The sequence below is a fragment of the Colossoma macropomum genome, unplaced genomic scaffold (genome assembly GCF_904425465.1).
Source record: "Colossoma macropomum unplaced genomic scaffold, Colossoma_macropomum, whole genome shotgun sequence".
NCBI classification, from domain to species: Eukaryota; Metazoa; Chordata; class Actinopteri; order Characiformes; family Serrasalmidae; genus Colossoma; species Colossoma macropomum.
In genome coordinates, this window is record NW_023494804.1 from 36,848,458 (window position 1) to 36,865,603 (window position 17,146).

The 17,146-nt window shown below is 37.2% G+C and overlaps 1 protein-coding gene across 1 annotated transcript in view; it reads right to left on the reverse strand.

Annotated features, from left to right (window-relative positions):
* Window positions 1–17,146, reverse strand: part of LOC118824277 (fibrillin-2-like) — a 107,480-nt gene that overhangs the window by 27,718 nt on the left and 62,616 nt on the right. Inside the window, exons 24-42 of the mRNA XM_036594304.1 lie at window positions 15,557–15,784; window positions 15,232–15,357; window positions 13,820–13,948; window positions 13,445–13,570; window positions 11,955–12,080; window positions 11,426–11,548; window positions 8,601–8,726; window positions 7,765–7,890; window positions 6,866–6,988; window positions 6,229–6,351; window positions 5,912–6,037; window positions 5,559–5,681; window positions 4,524–4,646; window positions 4,240–4,401; window positions 3,245–3,313; window positions 2,710–2,835; window positions 644–769; window positions 207–359; window positions 52–123 (exon numbers count right to left, since the gene is read on the reverse strand). Of these exons, the coding sequence (XP_036450197.1) occupies window positions 52–123; window positions 207–359; window positions 644–769; window positions 2,710–2,835; window positions 3,245–3,313; window positions 4,240–4,401; window positions 4,524–4,646; window positions 5,559–5,681; window positions 5,912–6,037; window positions 6,229–6,351; window positions 6,866–6,988; window positions 7,765–7,890; window positions 8,601–8,726; window positions 11,426–11,548; window positions 11,955–12,080; window positions 13,445–13,570; window positions 13,820–13,948; window positions 15,232–15,357; window positions 15,557–15,784 (2,436 nt within the window). The remainder of the gene's footprint in view (window positions 1–51; window positions 124–206; window positions 360–643; window positions 770–2,709; window positions 2,836–3,244; window positions 3,314–4,239; window positions 4,402–4,523; window positions 4,647–5,558; window positions 5,682–5,911; window positions 6,038–6,228; window positions 6,352–6,865; window positions 6,989–7,764; window positions 7,891–8,600; window positions 8,727–11,425; window positions 11,549–11,954; window positions 12,081–13,444; window positions 13,571–13,819; window positions 13,949–15,231; window positions 15,358–15,556; window positions 15,785–17,146) is intronic.

The following is a 17,146-nucleotide window of genomic DNA, read 5'->3' on the forward strand; positions in this document are numbered from 1 at the left end:
ACACTGTCACAGAATATTGATGGTACATTCCATAAAAAGGTTTTGTCTTACCCACTGGCTTTCCGGTTTCAATGTCAATCTCAAACCCAGGTACAATATTTCCACAAAGAGTGCGAAAACCCTCTAAGGACAAAACAGACAGAGTTTTATTGAAATGAGTGTGCCTATATGTGTCTGTATTACAATATCTGCCACTCTGGACTCACCAGTGCCCGGTCTAGGGCACGCCTGGCAGGGTTTGTTCCAGGCTTTGCCCATGTTGTATGCACAGCAGCAGATCCGGTGTGTGATGTTGAAGGTCAACTCATTCTCACACGTGGTGCCGTTGTAGTTGCGAAAGCACAGGCTTTTCCTCATGTCTAAGAAAACACAACAACAGGAACTTATGTACTCAGATAAGGAAGATACAAAAGCCCAAACGTCATCAAGAAATGTGAAGCCAAGCAGCAATTACAAGGGCCAAAACCTTATGTCAGCAAAGTTGTCATGTTATATTGAAAATACTAAACACTACTGAGAAACTGGTTGTCAGCTGTAGAATATAGCACTGATGTGTGGAGCAGCTGCTGGACCATAAAATGCCAGACCATAAAAATGCAACTTTTTCAACTCAATACAAAAAAGAAATGTATTTTCCACATACCCATGCAGTTATTGCCTCCATTAACTTGCATATACTCCTGAGGACAAACACAAGTGTAGTTGCCCAGTGTGTTGTAGCATGTCCCTGGACCACAAATCCCAGGATTCACCACACACTCATCAATATCTGAAACAACAAATATACCGGTGTGAACTTCTCTTATCGTCTTCATCTCTCTACACAATTCAGCATCATAATGTAAATAGTGGCTTAATATAGTTTTATCTATTGTGGATTTTTTTGTGTCAAGCAGCCAACCAAATCTGCTTGTTGATAACTAAAATCAAGTCTACGCCAGTTAGCCACTTAACCAGTTAACCACTTAACCAGTTAATGGTATCAAATCATGAACATATGCCAGCCACAGCCACACAACTCATTACAGACCAATGTTCAATGCACAAACCTTGTAATTTGCTTTGTAAATAGCTTTTTTTTTACCTAATCATCACTGCATGCAAAAGGATAATAATAATAATAATAATAATAATAATAATAACTGTTAATTTACATAAGTAATTAAATATAAGTAAACAATGTTTAAGTAAAAACAATAATCCCCTATGGAATTCTCTGTTATGTTAGCATGTTAGCACCAAGCCTGCCGTGGTGTATCACATTGTATTTATTCTACGCTCTGGTTCTGGTTTAAACTTGGATATTCAGATAACATTAACCCTTGTGTGGTGTTGGGGTCTGTGGGACCCTGTTTCAATGTTTACCAAAAGATAAAATGATGTGAATTATTATTTTTTCAGCCTCAGATTCCTTGCCCTTTGCTCATTTTCAGTATAGAACATATAAAATAACACATTTTCAATGACTTCACACTGTACAGCCCTACACATTTATATTACACATGTGGTGTTGGGGTGAACCCACGGGGAATAAAGGTGTGGAGGTGCTGTTTCCTTTCATTCTGTTCTCCTCCTATATGGTCTGCTGTTAGTGTGTGTGTGTGTGTGTGTGTGTGAGGGTGGACAACATGGACAGGCTACTGACTGGCTACAGCTGCTAAAGGAGAACCCTACGCTGGACACTTACATTTTATATGTTTTTTTTTGTTATATGTTATTTTTATATGATATTTTAAACATCTGGTATTTTTACATAAATTGTTATGGCTGTATTGATTTATAACAACAATAATGTGGCAGGTCCACCAGACCACTGAGTAACAAACACATCAACACCACACAATGGTTACATTTTACAGTGACTCCTTTAGTAAACACAAAGAATTAAGCTCATCTCCTAACTTTTTTTGGAGAACTCTGCTACTCTAATGAGAGCAGAAAGCATTCTATTTACAGTGCAGACAAAGTTACAGAGAGCCCAGTGACGGTACCCAGAAGTCTGAAAAGGTATGAGTATGAAAAGACTAATTTGGGAAACCAGTGTTTAAAAATACTCCAGTTTGCCTGGGACATAATTAAGTAACACAACATAACCACAAATAGCATAATGTCTGATTTGACCAGAGGAAGTGCAGTACATTATCCCATAGAGCTAACAGACTGGAAAATGGGGGAGGACAAAATAATGTCAAAATAATAATCAAGGAATTCATGCAGAACACATATTATGAACTGCTGTTTCATATGAATGCACATGAATATTAAATGTTACAAATAGTTAATATTAGGACAGGGCAGTGTGGAGGTCATGTTGGTGTTTGGTCATTAGGCTCAGCTTTTAAAGAAATGTGAACAAGAGGCTGATCTGGGATCTGTCCTTAAGTTTGGATTTGAAAACCGCACACATAATTATTGCTTTTTTTGGCAGTCAACAGCTGAATTACATGCAAAAAAAGCATTTCCCAGTTTCCACTTTGAGACCATACTGATCGTAGTGCTCCTCTGCTAATTAACATAAATAACACTGACAAATATCCTGCTACGCCAGAACAATTTGGTAATGGTGTACTTTACCACATGCTTAGTCCTTTGGGCCAGTTTGGATGAATATAAACCCAAATGAAAGTTTGCACAAATAGTTCAATACTTAATTGTTGTGGTGCCCGGCTGTCTTCTCCCTACACACTTGAGTGCCGCATACTCACTCACCCTCACAGATGCGGCTGTCTGCGTTGAGGTAGTAGCCAGCTGGGCAGTCACACTGGAAGCTGCCAAAGGTGTTGACACAGTTTCCACCCTGGCACAAGCCAGGAAGCTCCTGGCACTCATCGATGTCTGAGAAGAAAAGGAGACAGATCAACATCCTTCAGACCCTGCAGACATGCATGCCAACAACGCAAAACAAGAGTGCAAAAGGACACTTCAGGCTTGTTCAGACATTCCAAATGTGAAGTCCCAGAATCTAGTATTACTCATGTTACTAACACCTATTTTTTTCCTCTGTTGTTTAAACATTAATGTTTTTTGCACACAACAGGGGATGGTAATGCTACACAGCATTCCACATCTGCAAACAAATCTGCATTTAGGCAATATTAACAGTAAATGTGTTACCGATACTACTGACACTGTGACAATCCAATACAACCAAGTCAAACCAAGCATGCAAAAGATCTACACAAGCAATGTGGACTCTAACTTGGTGGAATCAAACTTCTGTGGAATTTTAGTATTTAAAGGTCACCTTCCAGTATGATCGTAATTGGGTTGGGCCTGAATCCCTCTCCTCCAGGGCACAGTGTGTTATAGTCCGCTGTAAACACAAGATTTTTGAAATCAATACAGGCTGGGTTTAAATACATCTTAGCATTACTGAAAGTTCCTGTTTAAAGGAAAATAATTTGTTTAACACACTTTACATTCAAATGTAGTATAGTATAGTATAGTATAGTATAGTATAGTCAAATGCAAAAGCTTAAATGGCCAGGTCAAATTACATGTTGATTTTCTGAAAATAAGTCAAAATATGGTAACACGTCCTTTACAGGGAACAAATTTGAATATTAATTTATTTTGGAGCAAATTTTCTGTTTGTTTTTTTATTTTGCCTTTGTCTTTGCCTTTGTTTTTTTATTTTTATTCTTTCCCAATATGTTTAATTCAGCAGAAAGTAGTAACTGTGCATTAAAATGTGCAATTCTCTTTGTTCTTTGTAGAGGATGTGCACTTGCTTTCACTTAGAAAACTTTAGAAGACTGTATGTAATTAGAGGATATTTTAAGCAAACATTGAAACATAACAAGACTGGTCAGTGAAGTCTGGCTTATCCCTTAGATGTCATTATGACTGACATGCTGCTTTTATTTCACACATTTCTTACACTTAGCTCATTCGGACAAGCTGATAATTCTGTAGAAAGTACAGATTCTTAACTTTTAATTGATACCACGGTTTTGTTTGTAAGTAGAAAAGGGAATATTTGTAATACTGTCTTATTTTGTGGACAAGAAAATCATCCTTTACAGTTTTGCCATGTTTTTTCTTTGTTTGAAATTTTCACAGAAAAAAAGGTGGAAATGCACACTTGTTGATGCACAATGTAAGTCAAATTCTAATGTAATTTAACACATAATTAGCAATGTAAATAATTTTGTAATGCTGTTAATATATTTGAACAACACAGAAAAACTAAGTGTTAAAAGTTGACTGATAGAATAGGGGTAAATGAGGGCATCTCACATGTGTTGACAGGTGGGCAGGGTTCACAAGGATTTCCCCATGCTCGGCCAAGAGAGCAGCAGCAGGAGGAACGACTGACCCCAACGCCAACCTCCACACTGCAGGCCTGGCTACCACGGCCACGGGTCACCACCTCCAGGAAACAGCTCCCCACACGCGGGTCTGAGACAGGAATTCAGAAAAAGCAAAGCAAAACTGAGGCAGAAGGCCTTTATAAACATGCCTTACAATTTCTACACCATCTAGATCCAATAAAAACAACACACATTAAATATTATACGCACCAACACAACCAACTCCAGTTGGATTGAGTTCAAAGTCTGTCGGGCAGTTACATTCATAAGAGCCCGGTGTATTCACACAGTGACCGTTGACACAGTTTATTGGGTCCAAGCATTCGTCAACATCTACAGAGAAACACAGACAGAGAACAGCGTAATGAAACAACCCAAGAGACAGAAAGAAGAGTGTATAATGGAGAGATATGGTACTGTACAAAAGTCAGAGACCACTCTTTCATTTATTTAATTGCCAGTTATCCATTTTTCAGCATCAGGAAATAAAGCAGAAAATCTTCATTTACCAGAAAATTACACAGAAGCCTCGACAACTAAATATATTGTTTCTGTATTTAGTTTGTTCTGCTTTCAATGTCATTTTGAAAGAAATCTGCAGGGATATGTTTCTACACTTCTAAAGTTCAGTCTTAGAAGCGGGTTGTATTTTCTCCCTCTCACAAGCCAAATCCCAAATCCCAAAAACAAATTTTGACTCATCAGTCCATAAAACACATTCAGTGATGTTGAGGTCTGGACTCCACCAGCAGCTTCTTTGTTTCATTTGCAAATTTTCTTCTTTTTGCCCATTTCTTTTTCTTAGTAGTTGTCTTCTCTACTACTTGTCTTCTCACAGTGAAAGGATGAACAGAGGCACCTGTAGATTTTTTTCAGATGTGAAGCAAGAGTGGTGCTTCACTCTCAAAGGTGAAAGCCTTAAGTACTCTTCATCTCATGGTGACAGTTTTGGTGGTCTGCAGTTGTTAGGAGTCCAATTTACCCAATAGCTTTTAATAATTTTTGAACTCTAGATTTGGAAACTAGTTTTGGAAACTCTTGTTTTTTCACTTATTTTATTGACTTTTACTTTCCTTATGCATATGGATTACATCGAATCTCCTCAGAAATATCTCTTGGAAAATGAACAGATGTACTCAATGGCTGTTAAATCGAAAAGGAAATAAATGAAGGGTGGTCTCTTACTCTTGCACAGTGCTGTATGTGAAGAGTGTATGTGTGTATGCGTTAAAGTAACACACATACCTGTGCAGTTGCCCCCTGTTCTGGTCAGCTCATAGCCCTCGTCACAAATGCAGCGGAACATTCCAGGAAGGTTTTTACATAAACCAAACAGACAGACGTCCGGGCTGGAGCACTCATCAACATCTGCAACACATGACAGATTTGCATTAATTAATACTTTTTTTAAAAATGTATATATTTAGTTCTTTTAAAGTTTCCTACTTGTGTTGATTTTTAAACTTATGGACAGTGAATCTAAATTTTGAGTGGATGAAGTCCAATATTATCCTAGATAGAAACCAATGTTTTTTGTGAAAGAAATTAAGAGTAAATTCCTGGAGGTAGTAGAGGTGCTTGTGTGTAGAAGGGATCACCTTGGCAGGCTCTGCTATCAGGGGCAGGAATGAAGCCCATCTCACACTCACAGCGGTAGCCTCCTGGGATGTTCAGACACTGGCCATTTTCACACAGCTGAGCATTTTCAGCACACTCATCTATGTCTGCATGAAATTTCAGAGATGACAAGTTAATTCAGCAATGTAGTCAGTTCTTCATGTCTTTTCTTTATGTCTTTGACTTATTAGTATTTTTTATTATCAAAATAGTAATAAAGAAATAGTATTAACATTTCTAACTCTGAGAAACAATACTCATAGTTTTACCCCTGTGTATGTTCTTTTGTTCGGCTTACCTGAGCAGGTGAAACCATCTCCTTTGAAGCCCTCTAAGCAGGCACAGCGGAAAGAGCCTGGTGTGTTCAAGCATTTAGCATCGGGGCTACACTGGTGGGTACCATTGGTGCACTCGTCCAGGTCTAGGAGAGAAAAAACATGTCAGGTTAGATACCTGCAGGTGAAAAAACACATCCTCTGCAGAGAACAAACTTACATAAGAAATTTTCTGCAAATTTATACAATTTCTATTTATTTACTGAGCTTAACATATAGGAAAAATACAACATAAAATATGGAATGTAATTTGACATGAAGTGTAATCTGACATGGGTGCCCAAATTTTTGCATAAGACTGTAATGCTTCTTCAATTATTCAAGATTTTTTCATCAACATGATACTACGACAACGGTGCATTTTAAAGCCACATTAATGCATCTGCAATTTCTAGAGAAGAGTTTGGAGTTCATAGAGTAAACATGCTCTACAAATCAACAGATTCTGCCTCAAAAGTCTATTTTGCCCTCTCTCTACATACATTGTTTATATTTTTTAAATAAAAGTTGTGGAACCTCAGTATGTGCAGTCCCATAGAAATCGCTGAGAATTTAATTCTTGGTTGAAACTGCAATAGAGTTGATACAGGTAATGCTTACCAACACATTTCACTCCGTTGCCTATCCATCCCTCTCTGCAGGAGCAGCGGAAGCTTCCAGGGGTGTTGGCACAAATGGCATGCATGTCACAGTTGTGGGCATCAATCTTGCACTCATCAACATCTATCAAAAACATGCATGATTTATCTGTCAGAAATCATGATTATGCCTCAAACATTTACTAATGTACAGTATGGCTCATTATCTTCCAGTGTACACTAGGATTTGATTTCTGTATTTAGCAGTTTTTTATTTATTTCCTGCCAACAGTAGAAAAAATTTCATCAATCAACAGAAGCCAAATATTATATATCTGTGAGAATCAATCTTACATTCATGAACACCTATCAAAAATAAACGTGATTTTTTAAGCATGGTTTATTATTTCCTAATAAAGCAAAGGCTTTCATGTAATGTAAGAGTATAATACAAATCTCAATTCCAGGACAAGATATTACAACACTGTAAATATCTGAAACTGATGCCTGCAACACATTCCAAACAGGAACACTGTAAAATATAAAAAAAAAAAAACTTTAAATATGATGAAATCATGCTTGAGTATAAACAGAGCATCCAGGAAATGGCTAGTCCTTTATAAGCAAGGATGGGTTGAGGCTCTCCACTTCGCCAAAGAATGTATCTGCCACGTTGTCAGTAACGTTATTCATTGAGGAACTGCAAGGATTTTACGTATTTCACCCTCTACGGGCATAATATCATCAAAACTCTCACAGTAATGGTTATTTCTTTCTGGAGTTTTATGCTTTATGTTCTGTTTTATCTGTTTCATCACTTATGCTGTCTCAAACGTGCCCCACATGTATCTCACCTGTACGTAACTTCAAATTATGTTACACATTAGTTATTCTCACAGACTTAGACTTGTCATATCTCACCTGTGCAGCCAGAAGAGCCTTTCTTCACCGAGTATCCGACGGCACAGTGGCAGATGAAGGAACCCTTGGTGTTCTCACACTCTCCAAAGATGCAGATGTTGGCATTGAGCTCACACTCATTCACATCTGGAAGAATCACACAAGCATGCAGTGATCCTCTTCCAAGCCCCAAGTCAAGACACTCAGCAGAAAAAATGAAGCCCTGGCTAAGTATGGCTGACAGATGCTGAAGAGAGCGACTGCTGATCTCGAGTCAGTTTATTTCAATCTGATGACAGTCTTGATGGGAGGAATGTACAGTAGGACAGTAGGAGGTGAGGCTGAATTTAGATTTTTTAGAGGACGCAGAAGGGATGCCAGTGTAATGGGCACATAAATAAAGTCTAGATCAGAGATCTTCAACTGTGGATCTTGACACCAGTTTCCAGTCCTGGACTCTGTCATCACTGGTTGTAAATTCAATTGTTGAAGTAACTGTCACCTAGTATCACACCTACCACTGATTACTGGATTAAAGGTCTAGAATTGAAAACATCTGGGCTAGATTGTTTTTATTTGTGGTTAGATTCATTGTACAGGACAATTATTTGAGAATTAAGAAAGAAAACCTACCCTGCATGTGTTTTTTTATGTGTAGACTTTATATGATGGACTCTGTGTGCACACTGTCATGTGTTTTTCATCTACCGTTACTCCCAACTTTTCTTCTGGGGGTCAATGAAGTACTTCCTTTCTTTTCTTTACTTTCTTTGCCTACATATACTCTTTTACTTCATTATGTCATTCAGACGAAGACAAAACATTTCAAATGCTTTCAAACCCAATATGACATTTACCTATACATGTTTTTGTGTCCACGGAAGACATAAATCCATCAAAGCAAAGGCAGTGGTACTCTCCGGGGACGTTAGTGCACTGACCACCATCACAAATATCAGGCTCTTCCTCACATTCATCCACATCTGGAGAGAGAGAAAGAGAGAGAGACAGAAGGAAAGACACAGAGAGAAAGCAACAGCTGTTCAGCAGCTCCTTACCGTTCCATCATTAAATTCACATCCATGTTTAAACTTTTGTTTGAAGTGTGTGTGTGTGTGTGTGTGTGTGTGTGTGTGTGTGTTACCTGCATACATTCCAGAATGTACCTACTTCAACCTTTAACATTCTCCTATCATGACTCACATGCTATGAATACCTGTAGTTATGGCACCGTCACTCATGCTGATGTGTTCAGGGAGCAGAGACAGTGGACATTTAGAGAACAGAATAGTCGCTTCTGGCTGTGTGTGGAGTGTGGACAGTCATGGTCTGTGGCAGTGGCCCTCAACCTTAACCTCCTCCATGTCTTCCCTGGTCTAGCACACCTGTGTAACCTTTTGATTAGCCTAATAATTAGAGATGGCAAAATGCCACTTCTTCTTTTCCAATACTGATGCGATACTGGTAAACAAAATTGGGGATAATAGGGTAGAAAATAACCATGAACTGTTTCTACTGACTAATTTTGGGGTTTTCAAGCATTAGTAATTTATAATTTCAATAAAGCATATGTGGCTATGTTTTGTTCACAGCAAAGGTAGGCAGAGTAGTGGCATGCCTTTAAATAACATTTACTGTGAAGTTTACTTAAAAGGACTACTTGTTTTGTTTTTTTACTTTCAATTTGTATGAGTTTTAGAGAGTAATGCAGAAAAGTAATGAATAATGAGATTACTTTTAGGTCATCAAAACCATTGTAAGAATCAGGTCATGTTAATTCATGTGGATAAATAAGGGCAGGAAACTTAGGATCACTGAGCTAATAAACAGCTTGTCAGCTCATACTGAGCTCCGCTGGTTTAATCCAATAGAGATTATTTGAAGCTTGAGGAGTTTCAAAGGAGGAGACACATTCTCTTCTTCAAAATAGTAGCCTTTCACTTTTAGGTGAAGATCATACCAAAGTTGATGGCTCAGTCTAAAGTACAAAGCTGTTATCAGAAACACTGATGAACACTGCACACTCTTAGTAAAAGGGGTTCTACATAATACAAAAATGTTCCATTACTTGTAATAAGAGCAGAACCCTTTCGTTGCTAGACAGAATTATTTTCTATTTCTTTAAAATATCATATACATATTTTCTATTATAGTGAGGAACTATTTACCTACGCAAAGAACTATTTATGTAGTTAAATCTCTCTTTAAGTGTTCATTTATTTGATTTCCAGTCAAAATGGCCCTTAAGAAAGTTATCCATTCGGTCATTCATTTCTCACTGAAAAAAAAGGAAATTTTTAACAGAAAATGAAACAGAAGCCTCAACGACTAAATACATTCACATCAAATTTATATCAAAATTTTCTGTGTCCACTTTTGCCTTTATTACAGCTTCCATTCTTTTCAGTTTTCAGTTCAAAGAAATCTGCAGAGATGTTTTTCAAGCATTAGTAATTTATAATTTCAATAAAGCATATGTGGCTTTTGTTGTTTTGTTGTTTTGTTCAGAGCAAAGGTAGGCAGAGTAGTGACATGCCTTTAAATACCATTTACTGGGAAGTTTACTTAAAAGGACTACTCATTTTGTTTTTATACTTCCAATTTGGTACAGATTTGTATGGGTTTTAGAGTGTAATGCAGAACAGTAATGAAAAATGAGATTACTTTTTGCAGGAAATAGTAAGTAAAATAATCCCATTACAGTTTGAAAGAAGTAATTCACATCCTACTTTTACTTTTTTTCGAGCAACTATGCAACGCTGTCGGCCAACACAGATACCATCGGATATTTTGCATTAAAACTACTAAGCTTTAAAAGGAGCAAACTGAAGCATTTCACTTAAGATGAGCATCTAAAGTAAGCTATCATAATCAAACTACTCAAACACTCCACCATGTAGTTTTGTTGTCTATGCAAATTGGATAGAAGACTTGGTTTTGATTAGTTGATTTAGATTTTATCAACTACATTTACTCCTAATATGTGCATCTAAATGACCTTGGTCAACTGACCTGCATATTGCTCCCTATAAAGCTCTTATCTACTGTAATATCATTGTAAATGCAAAGTGATTTTGCGAGCCATTCCAGAACATACTTTAATCCTGCTTACGTAGTCTTAGCTATGCCATGCTCTTAGGTGGGAGATTTTGAGTCAGAGGTGTGGCTAGAACTTGAGAGTGTCTGCCACTGAATCACATTATCTATGTTACTTACAACAGCCAACATAGGAGATTCATGCTTTGAACAGGTTGACAAAGATACCTTTTATTTTGTGTGCTTATAGCTGGGAAATTGAGTTATGAATCATATTAGCAACATTCAATTCTATCCTGGGGGTCTTTCCTGCATCCAGATAAAGTCCACAGACAGTCTTAGAATGGCATGAGTTTGCTATGCATTTTGGGCATATGTGTTTTTTTATATATGTAAGTAGGATAACAAACTGTAAATTTCAACGACATATACTGTGGATTTTCGTTGAATCCAGAGTGCTTTTTGTATGTTTCATAACTGCTTTCATTGAAATAATGACTCTGGGTTTTAGCACCACATTCAGAGAGATGTCTTTTTGTCTCTGTAGGAGTTTCCTTGCATGTATTTGTATCATTGTACCAACTAACATATGAAATTACAGCCTTTCAGTTCCCATTAAAGCAATACAGGCACTGTGGTGCATTACCTGTGCAGGTTCTCTGATCTGGCATTAGTGCATAGCCTTGTCCACAGCTGCACGTGTAGCTGCCCACAGAGTTAGTGCAGAGTCGATCACAGCCTCCGTTCTCAATGGTGCACTCGTCTATGTCTGAAACACATGACAGATGGCAGGACCAAAATCCTGATTACTGAATCTGTAGTAGTTTATGATGCTGCAATTCTTTAATAGTTTGTTTATTAATTCAGTGGGTAGTTAAACAGTATAAGACACATTCTATACACATAGATACAAAGGACATACATGTGGAAGAGTAATAAGTAAGTATTACACATAATAAGTAGGTATACAAATAATGGGAGGAGAGGTGAGACAGTTTGAAGCTGCATTTCTTAATCAATACTATACAAATGCTACAGAAGAACACAACAACTTCTAAATGATTGATAAATCCTAAAATTTACAACAGTATAAACAACACTTATTCATATTCAACAAAATGCCAATACTTCAATAGCTGTTGAGTTCCGAGTGTGCTTGAGTGTAGAGGCTTTACCTGTACATCCTTTTCTGTCAGGGGTCGACTGGTATCCAGAGAAACAGGAGCAGTGATAAGTGCCAGCCACATTTACACACTCGCCATTCTTACACAGAGTGGCACTCAACTCACACTCGTTCACATCTGTAACACACACACACATACAGACACTTATTACATATACACATACCTAGAGATCATCAAAACCATTGTAAGAATCAGGTCATGTTAATTCATGTGGATAAATAAGGGAAGGAAACTTAGGACTTAAGGATCACTGAGCTAATAAACAGCTTGTCAGCTCATACTGAGCTCCACTGGCTTAATCCAATAGAGATTATTTGAAGCTTGAGGAGTTTCAAAGGAGGAGACACATTCTCTTCTTTAAAATAGTAGCCTTTCACTTTTAGGTGAAGATCATACCAAAGTTGATGGCTCAGTCTAAAGTACAAAGCTGTTATCAGAAACACTAATGAACACTGATACACTCTTAGTAAAAGGGGTCCTACATAATACAAAAATGTTCCATTACTTGTAATAAGAGCAGTACCCTTTTGGTGCTAGACAGAATCATTTTCTATTTCTTTCAAATATCATAAAATATCATATACACACCGCAACCCTGAAGGATAAGCGGTTTAGATGATGGATGGATGGATGGATCATATACACATTTTCTATCATAGTGAGGAACAATTTACCTACACAAAGAGCTATTTATGTATTCAAATTTCTCTTAAAGCGTTCATGGTTCTACAGTGCTCTGCAAAAGTCAGTGACCACCCTTCATTTATTTAATTTCCAGTCAAAATGGCCATTAAGAAAGTTACATATTCAGTCATTAATTTCTCACCTTTCTCAGGAAAAAAAATATTTAACAGACAATGAAACAAATTTATATCCAAATTTTCTGTGTCCACTTTTGCCTTTGCCTTTATTACATCTTTCATTCTTTTTGAGAGATTTGCTTTCAATTCAAAAGAAAATCAGGGATGTTTTTCAACACCTCCAAAGTTTAGTCTTAGAAGTTGGTTGTATTTTCTACTTTTCATGATTCAAGTAATTCTAAAGAAATTCAATCATGCTGAGGTCTGGACTTGGGGCGGACAGACCACTGTTCTGAGAACATCAGCAGCTTCCTTACATCCTTCAGACACATAGCGTAGAACTGCTTTTTCATAGTAGATTGCTGGACAGAAACACCTGTGAATTTTCTCTTATCTCTCACAGATCAAAGCTTTACGTACTGTTTAACTGATGTTGACCATTTTGGTAGACAACCATGGTTATTAGGAGTTCCAATTCCTCTACATATTTTAATAATTTTTTAAACTCCAGTTTTGGAAACTCCTGTTTTTTCACTTACTTTTCTTTGCAATACCCCTTTCCTATATAAGTGAATTTTCTTACATCTAATCTCCTCAGAAATATCTCCTGAAAAATGACCTTTGCATAGTACTTTATGTATTCAGAGCACAGTGTAGGTGCGTGTTTGTTCATGTTCCCACCTTCACAAGCATCTCCATCAGTGGATAACTGGTGGCCAGGTGGGCACAAACACTGGTAACTCCCTTCTGTGTTCTCACAGGAGCCTCCTCGACACAGTCCAGGGTTCCGCTCACACTCATCAATATCTGCAACACGTATACACACACACACACACACACACACACACACACACACACACACACACACACACAGTAAAAGTACTTGGCAACCTCAGCTAATACAACTACTACAGATTTACACAGTTACTCATTATAACTCACAGCTGTACAGACTAACAATAAATAACACGTGAGTTAGTCTCTTTATATTTACTTTTAATGCTGGTGGAGCGTCAGTGAGTGTGCTGGAATGATAAAGCGAGGTTTGGCACTCACCCATACAGTTCTTCATCATCATGAAACCACTCTCATAACCTGGCAAGCAGTCACACTCAAAACTGCCTGGCGTGTTCACACATGTCCCATGTCCACACAGATCAGGAGAGATCTTACACTCATCGATGTCTGTTCACCCAAACACACAAACAATATGAAAAAATTCAGAGGTTACACCTTACACTGTGGTACATATGTGTAGCTAAATAAAATAAACATAAAACTGATCATTTATAGGGTACAGGTGGCTGTCTCAACAAATAAAACCTAAATTTCAACTTGTGAAAATAATACCCATTTTTTTCTCTTTGATACCTTTTAAAGATTAGATTTATCATGAGTTTAATTTGTAAATGAAAAAGTTTATTCAAAAAACGTCCCACGTTTTCATGTCACTACCGAAACACAAGGAGTTCTAGTGTATACGCAGAGCTCTAGTTTAGCCACACCCCTTCATTTCAGAGCTGGAAGTGAGACCGCATCCCTCATGGCCACATGGTGAGCAGTTAGATCCTATTGTTTTGAAGTAAATGTGTCCCAAGTTCTGAAAATCAGCGTGTAGCCTGAACAAGCCTTGGAACCACCAAAACACATATTCTTTTTGTTTTAATGAAAAATGTTATAATTTTACGTGCGTACAACTTTGTTTGCTAGTCTAACACTGCTGAGTGTTTTTAAGTCATGCTCAAATAGCTGAATTTGTCACCACCAAAACAATATGTGAAGTTTCAGAAGCATATATGTATATATACAGACATGACATTAACATTTTAGTGTGTATAAAATGCCACTGCTTTCAGACTGTAAGGATGTGAACTTCTTTTGGAACCTCTGGAATTTTGGAACCTTTATTTTTAAGAGCATAATAGCATTTATTATGTTTTAATGTTAGCAATTCCTTACGCCGAAGTATAGTTCCTTAACAAGCAGTATTAATGTGGTTTGGTTCCAGCCAGTCTGTAAAGCATCTCACAGCCCATTTTGTTTGGTGAATGGTATTCGGTTCATTTCTGGCTAATTCTAGGTTGTTTAGCTGTTCTTCTGTCACAGCTGCCGACTGAAAAGCTGCTCAGTGGTGATGACAGTTTCAGAATTTAGTGTAGTCTCATCTTCAGAGTCTGACCAAATCGGCTGTAGGTCAAATATGATCTTAAAAGTATCCATTTTCTGTTTGGACGCAAAGTAAGAAGTAAAAGAAAACAACGCTTAAAAAGAAAAGAAAGAAGAAAGAAAAGAACTCTTCTCAACCAATCAGCTTGCGTGGCCAGAACTAACTCTTGTATAAATTTTTATATAAATATACATTGATAAACATACATTTAGAGATATATATTTATATTTCACAATTTTAGGAATAAAAAAATGCTAAACAAAAATGTTATCTGAATTCTGTTCTGAGCAGACTTTGTTACCTGTACAGTTGCGTTCTTCCATATCCAGAGCAAACCCACCATTACAGCGACATCTGAAGCTTCCAATTGTGTTTCTACATGTTCCATGTGCACAAATACTTGGGAAAACTTTACATTCATTGATGTCTGTCAAAAGAAAAGAAACAAAATAACCAGGTTTCAAATAACTTCATACACTCAAACTTGAAATATACTTTGTGCTCATTTACTGTGTACTGTGTTACTAAACTCTGTTGGCCCTGAGGCAGCAATGCTGCAATAACTAACAGATGCTTTAACACGACAATGCTTTCAGAAAATGAGGGACAACCTATATAACTTTCACCTTTATACACAGGTCTGCCTGTAAGCACGTCCCCACGGTTGGCAAAGCCAGGTCCTCTGGGGCACAGAGCTTCATACTCTCGTGTGCCAGGTTCTGGACATGCCTCACACTCCTTCCCCCAGGCTGCCCCCACTGTGCAACAGCATGCATCCATCCGGAACCTTCCGGCCACGGGCAGGCCGCACATATCCTCGTCATAGGTCAGGTAGCAGTGCTCTGAGCGAATGTCTAGAAAAGAGGAAAAAGAAAACTTTGCTTTAAACACTTTGCACACAAATGAACCCCTTTACACCTCTAAGGCTCTGTTTGGCAGGCAGCAGTTCTTTGCTTCCATAACTATATAACTTATGTATTAATTTACAGCAGTTGACAATTCAAAACACTTACCAAACAATGGGCCAGATTCATAAAACACACCGTGAAGCAGCTGCCCACAGTAATCAGAATTTCAGCATGTCAATTTTATTTTTAACAATAAAACTGTGTCATGTTAGTAAAAATTGTTACTGCAGTTATAATAAACTGGAAAAAGGCTTGAATTCTTACCAATGACAAATGAAATCTTACAGGGTAAAATATAATTTCTACAAAGTAATAAAACTACTATTTTTTTTTTGTATCAACAACATTTTCTGATAAAGAAACTTGTTTCTTGAGTAAAAGTTAAAAACACTTTTACCAAGCAATTTTCTATTATTTCTCAGCACTTCACTGTACATTCATAGCTCTGTTCCTGAAAATTTCAATTTTATTTTGTTTCTTTGTTTTAGTTTCTTTCATACTATCAATTTTGGGAGCCAAACAGAGCCAAACAGAGTGTCACTTGGCATTAGTTTTTCACATGTATGAGTTCAATTACATGTGGATTTAGACTGGCTTTTTCCCAGAACTGTGAAAATACTGCAGCGTTAAAAAGACACCAGCACACTAATCACCGCTGAGGTGATGTTATGAATATGCCTTATTTACTGTGCTGCACACTTTGTGTGCGGCTTTGCTGTTACCATGAACTTTTATCATTCTGGAGCAATAAATTTAAGACTTAGTAACTGAGTAACATGTTTTGACATGTAGACAAAAGGACAATTTTCCTGCCATGGTTGGACAGTAAAAAATTGTGTTGCACAGATTCACTGCATATCCAAAGAATCCAGACTTCATCTGCTTCTTCAACATTTATTTCCCTTTGCTGCAGTAACAACCTCTACTGTTCTGGGAAGGATTTGTGAGGATTTGATTGTATGCAGACCACAAGACCATTTGTGAGGACAGGAACATAATTAGTTCAGGAACATAAACAGTGCACTAATTAATGCCAAAGATGTTCGATGGTGATTCATCACTGTAAAGAACAGATTTTCACATTTTCACCGCACCACAGTCCCATGATATGGAAGTTTACACCATTTCTAGCTAAAGCTTTGCATGATATATATATATATATATATATATATATATATATATATATATATATATATATATATATATATATATATATATATATATATTTAACATTTTATGGACAGGTAAAGATATTCTTATTCATCTGAATTAAGATTCTCATTGATCTTGTATTTGCCTGTTCCAGGG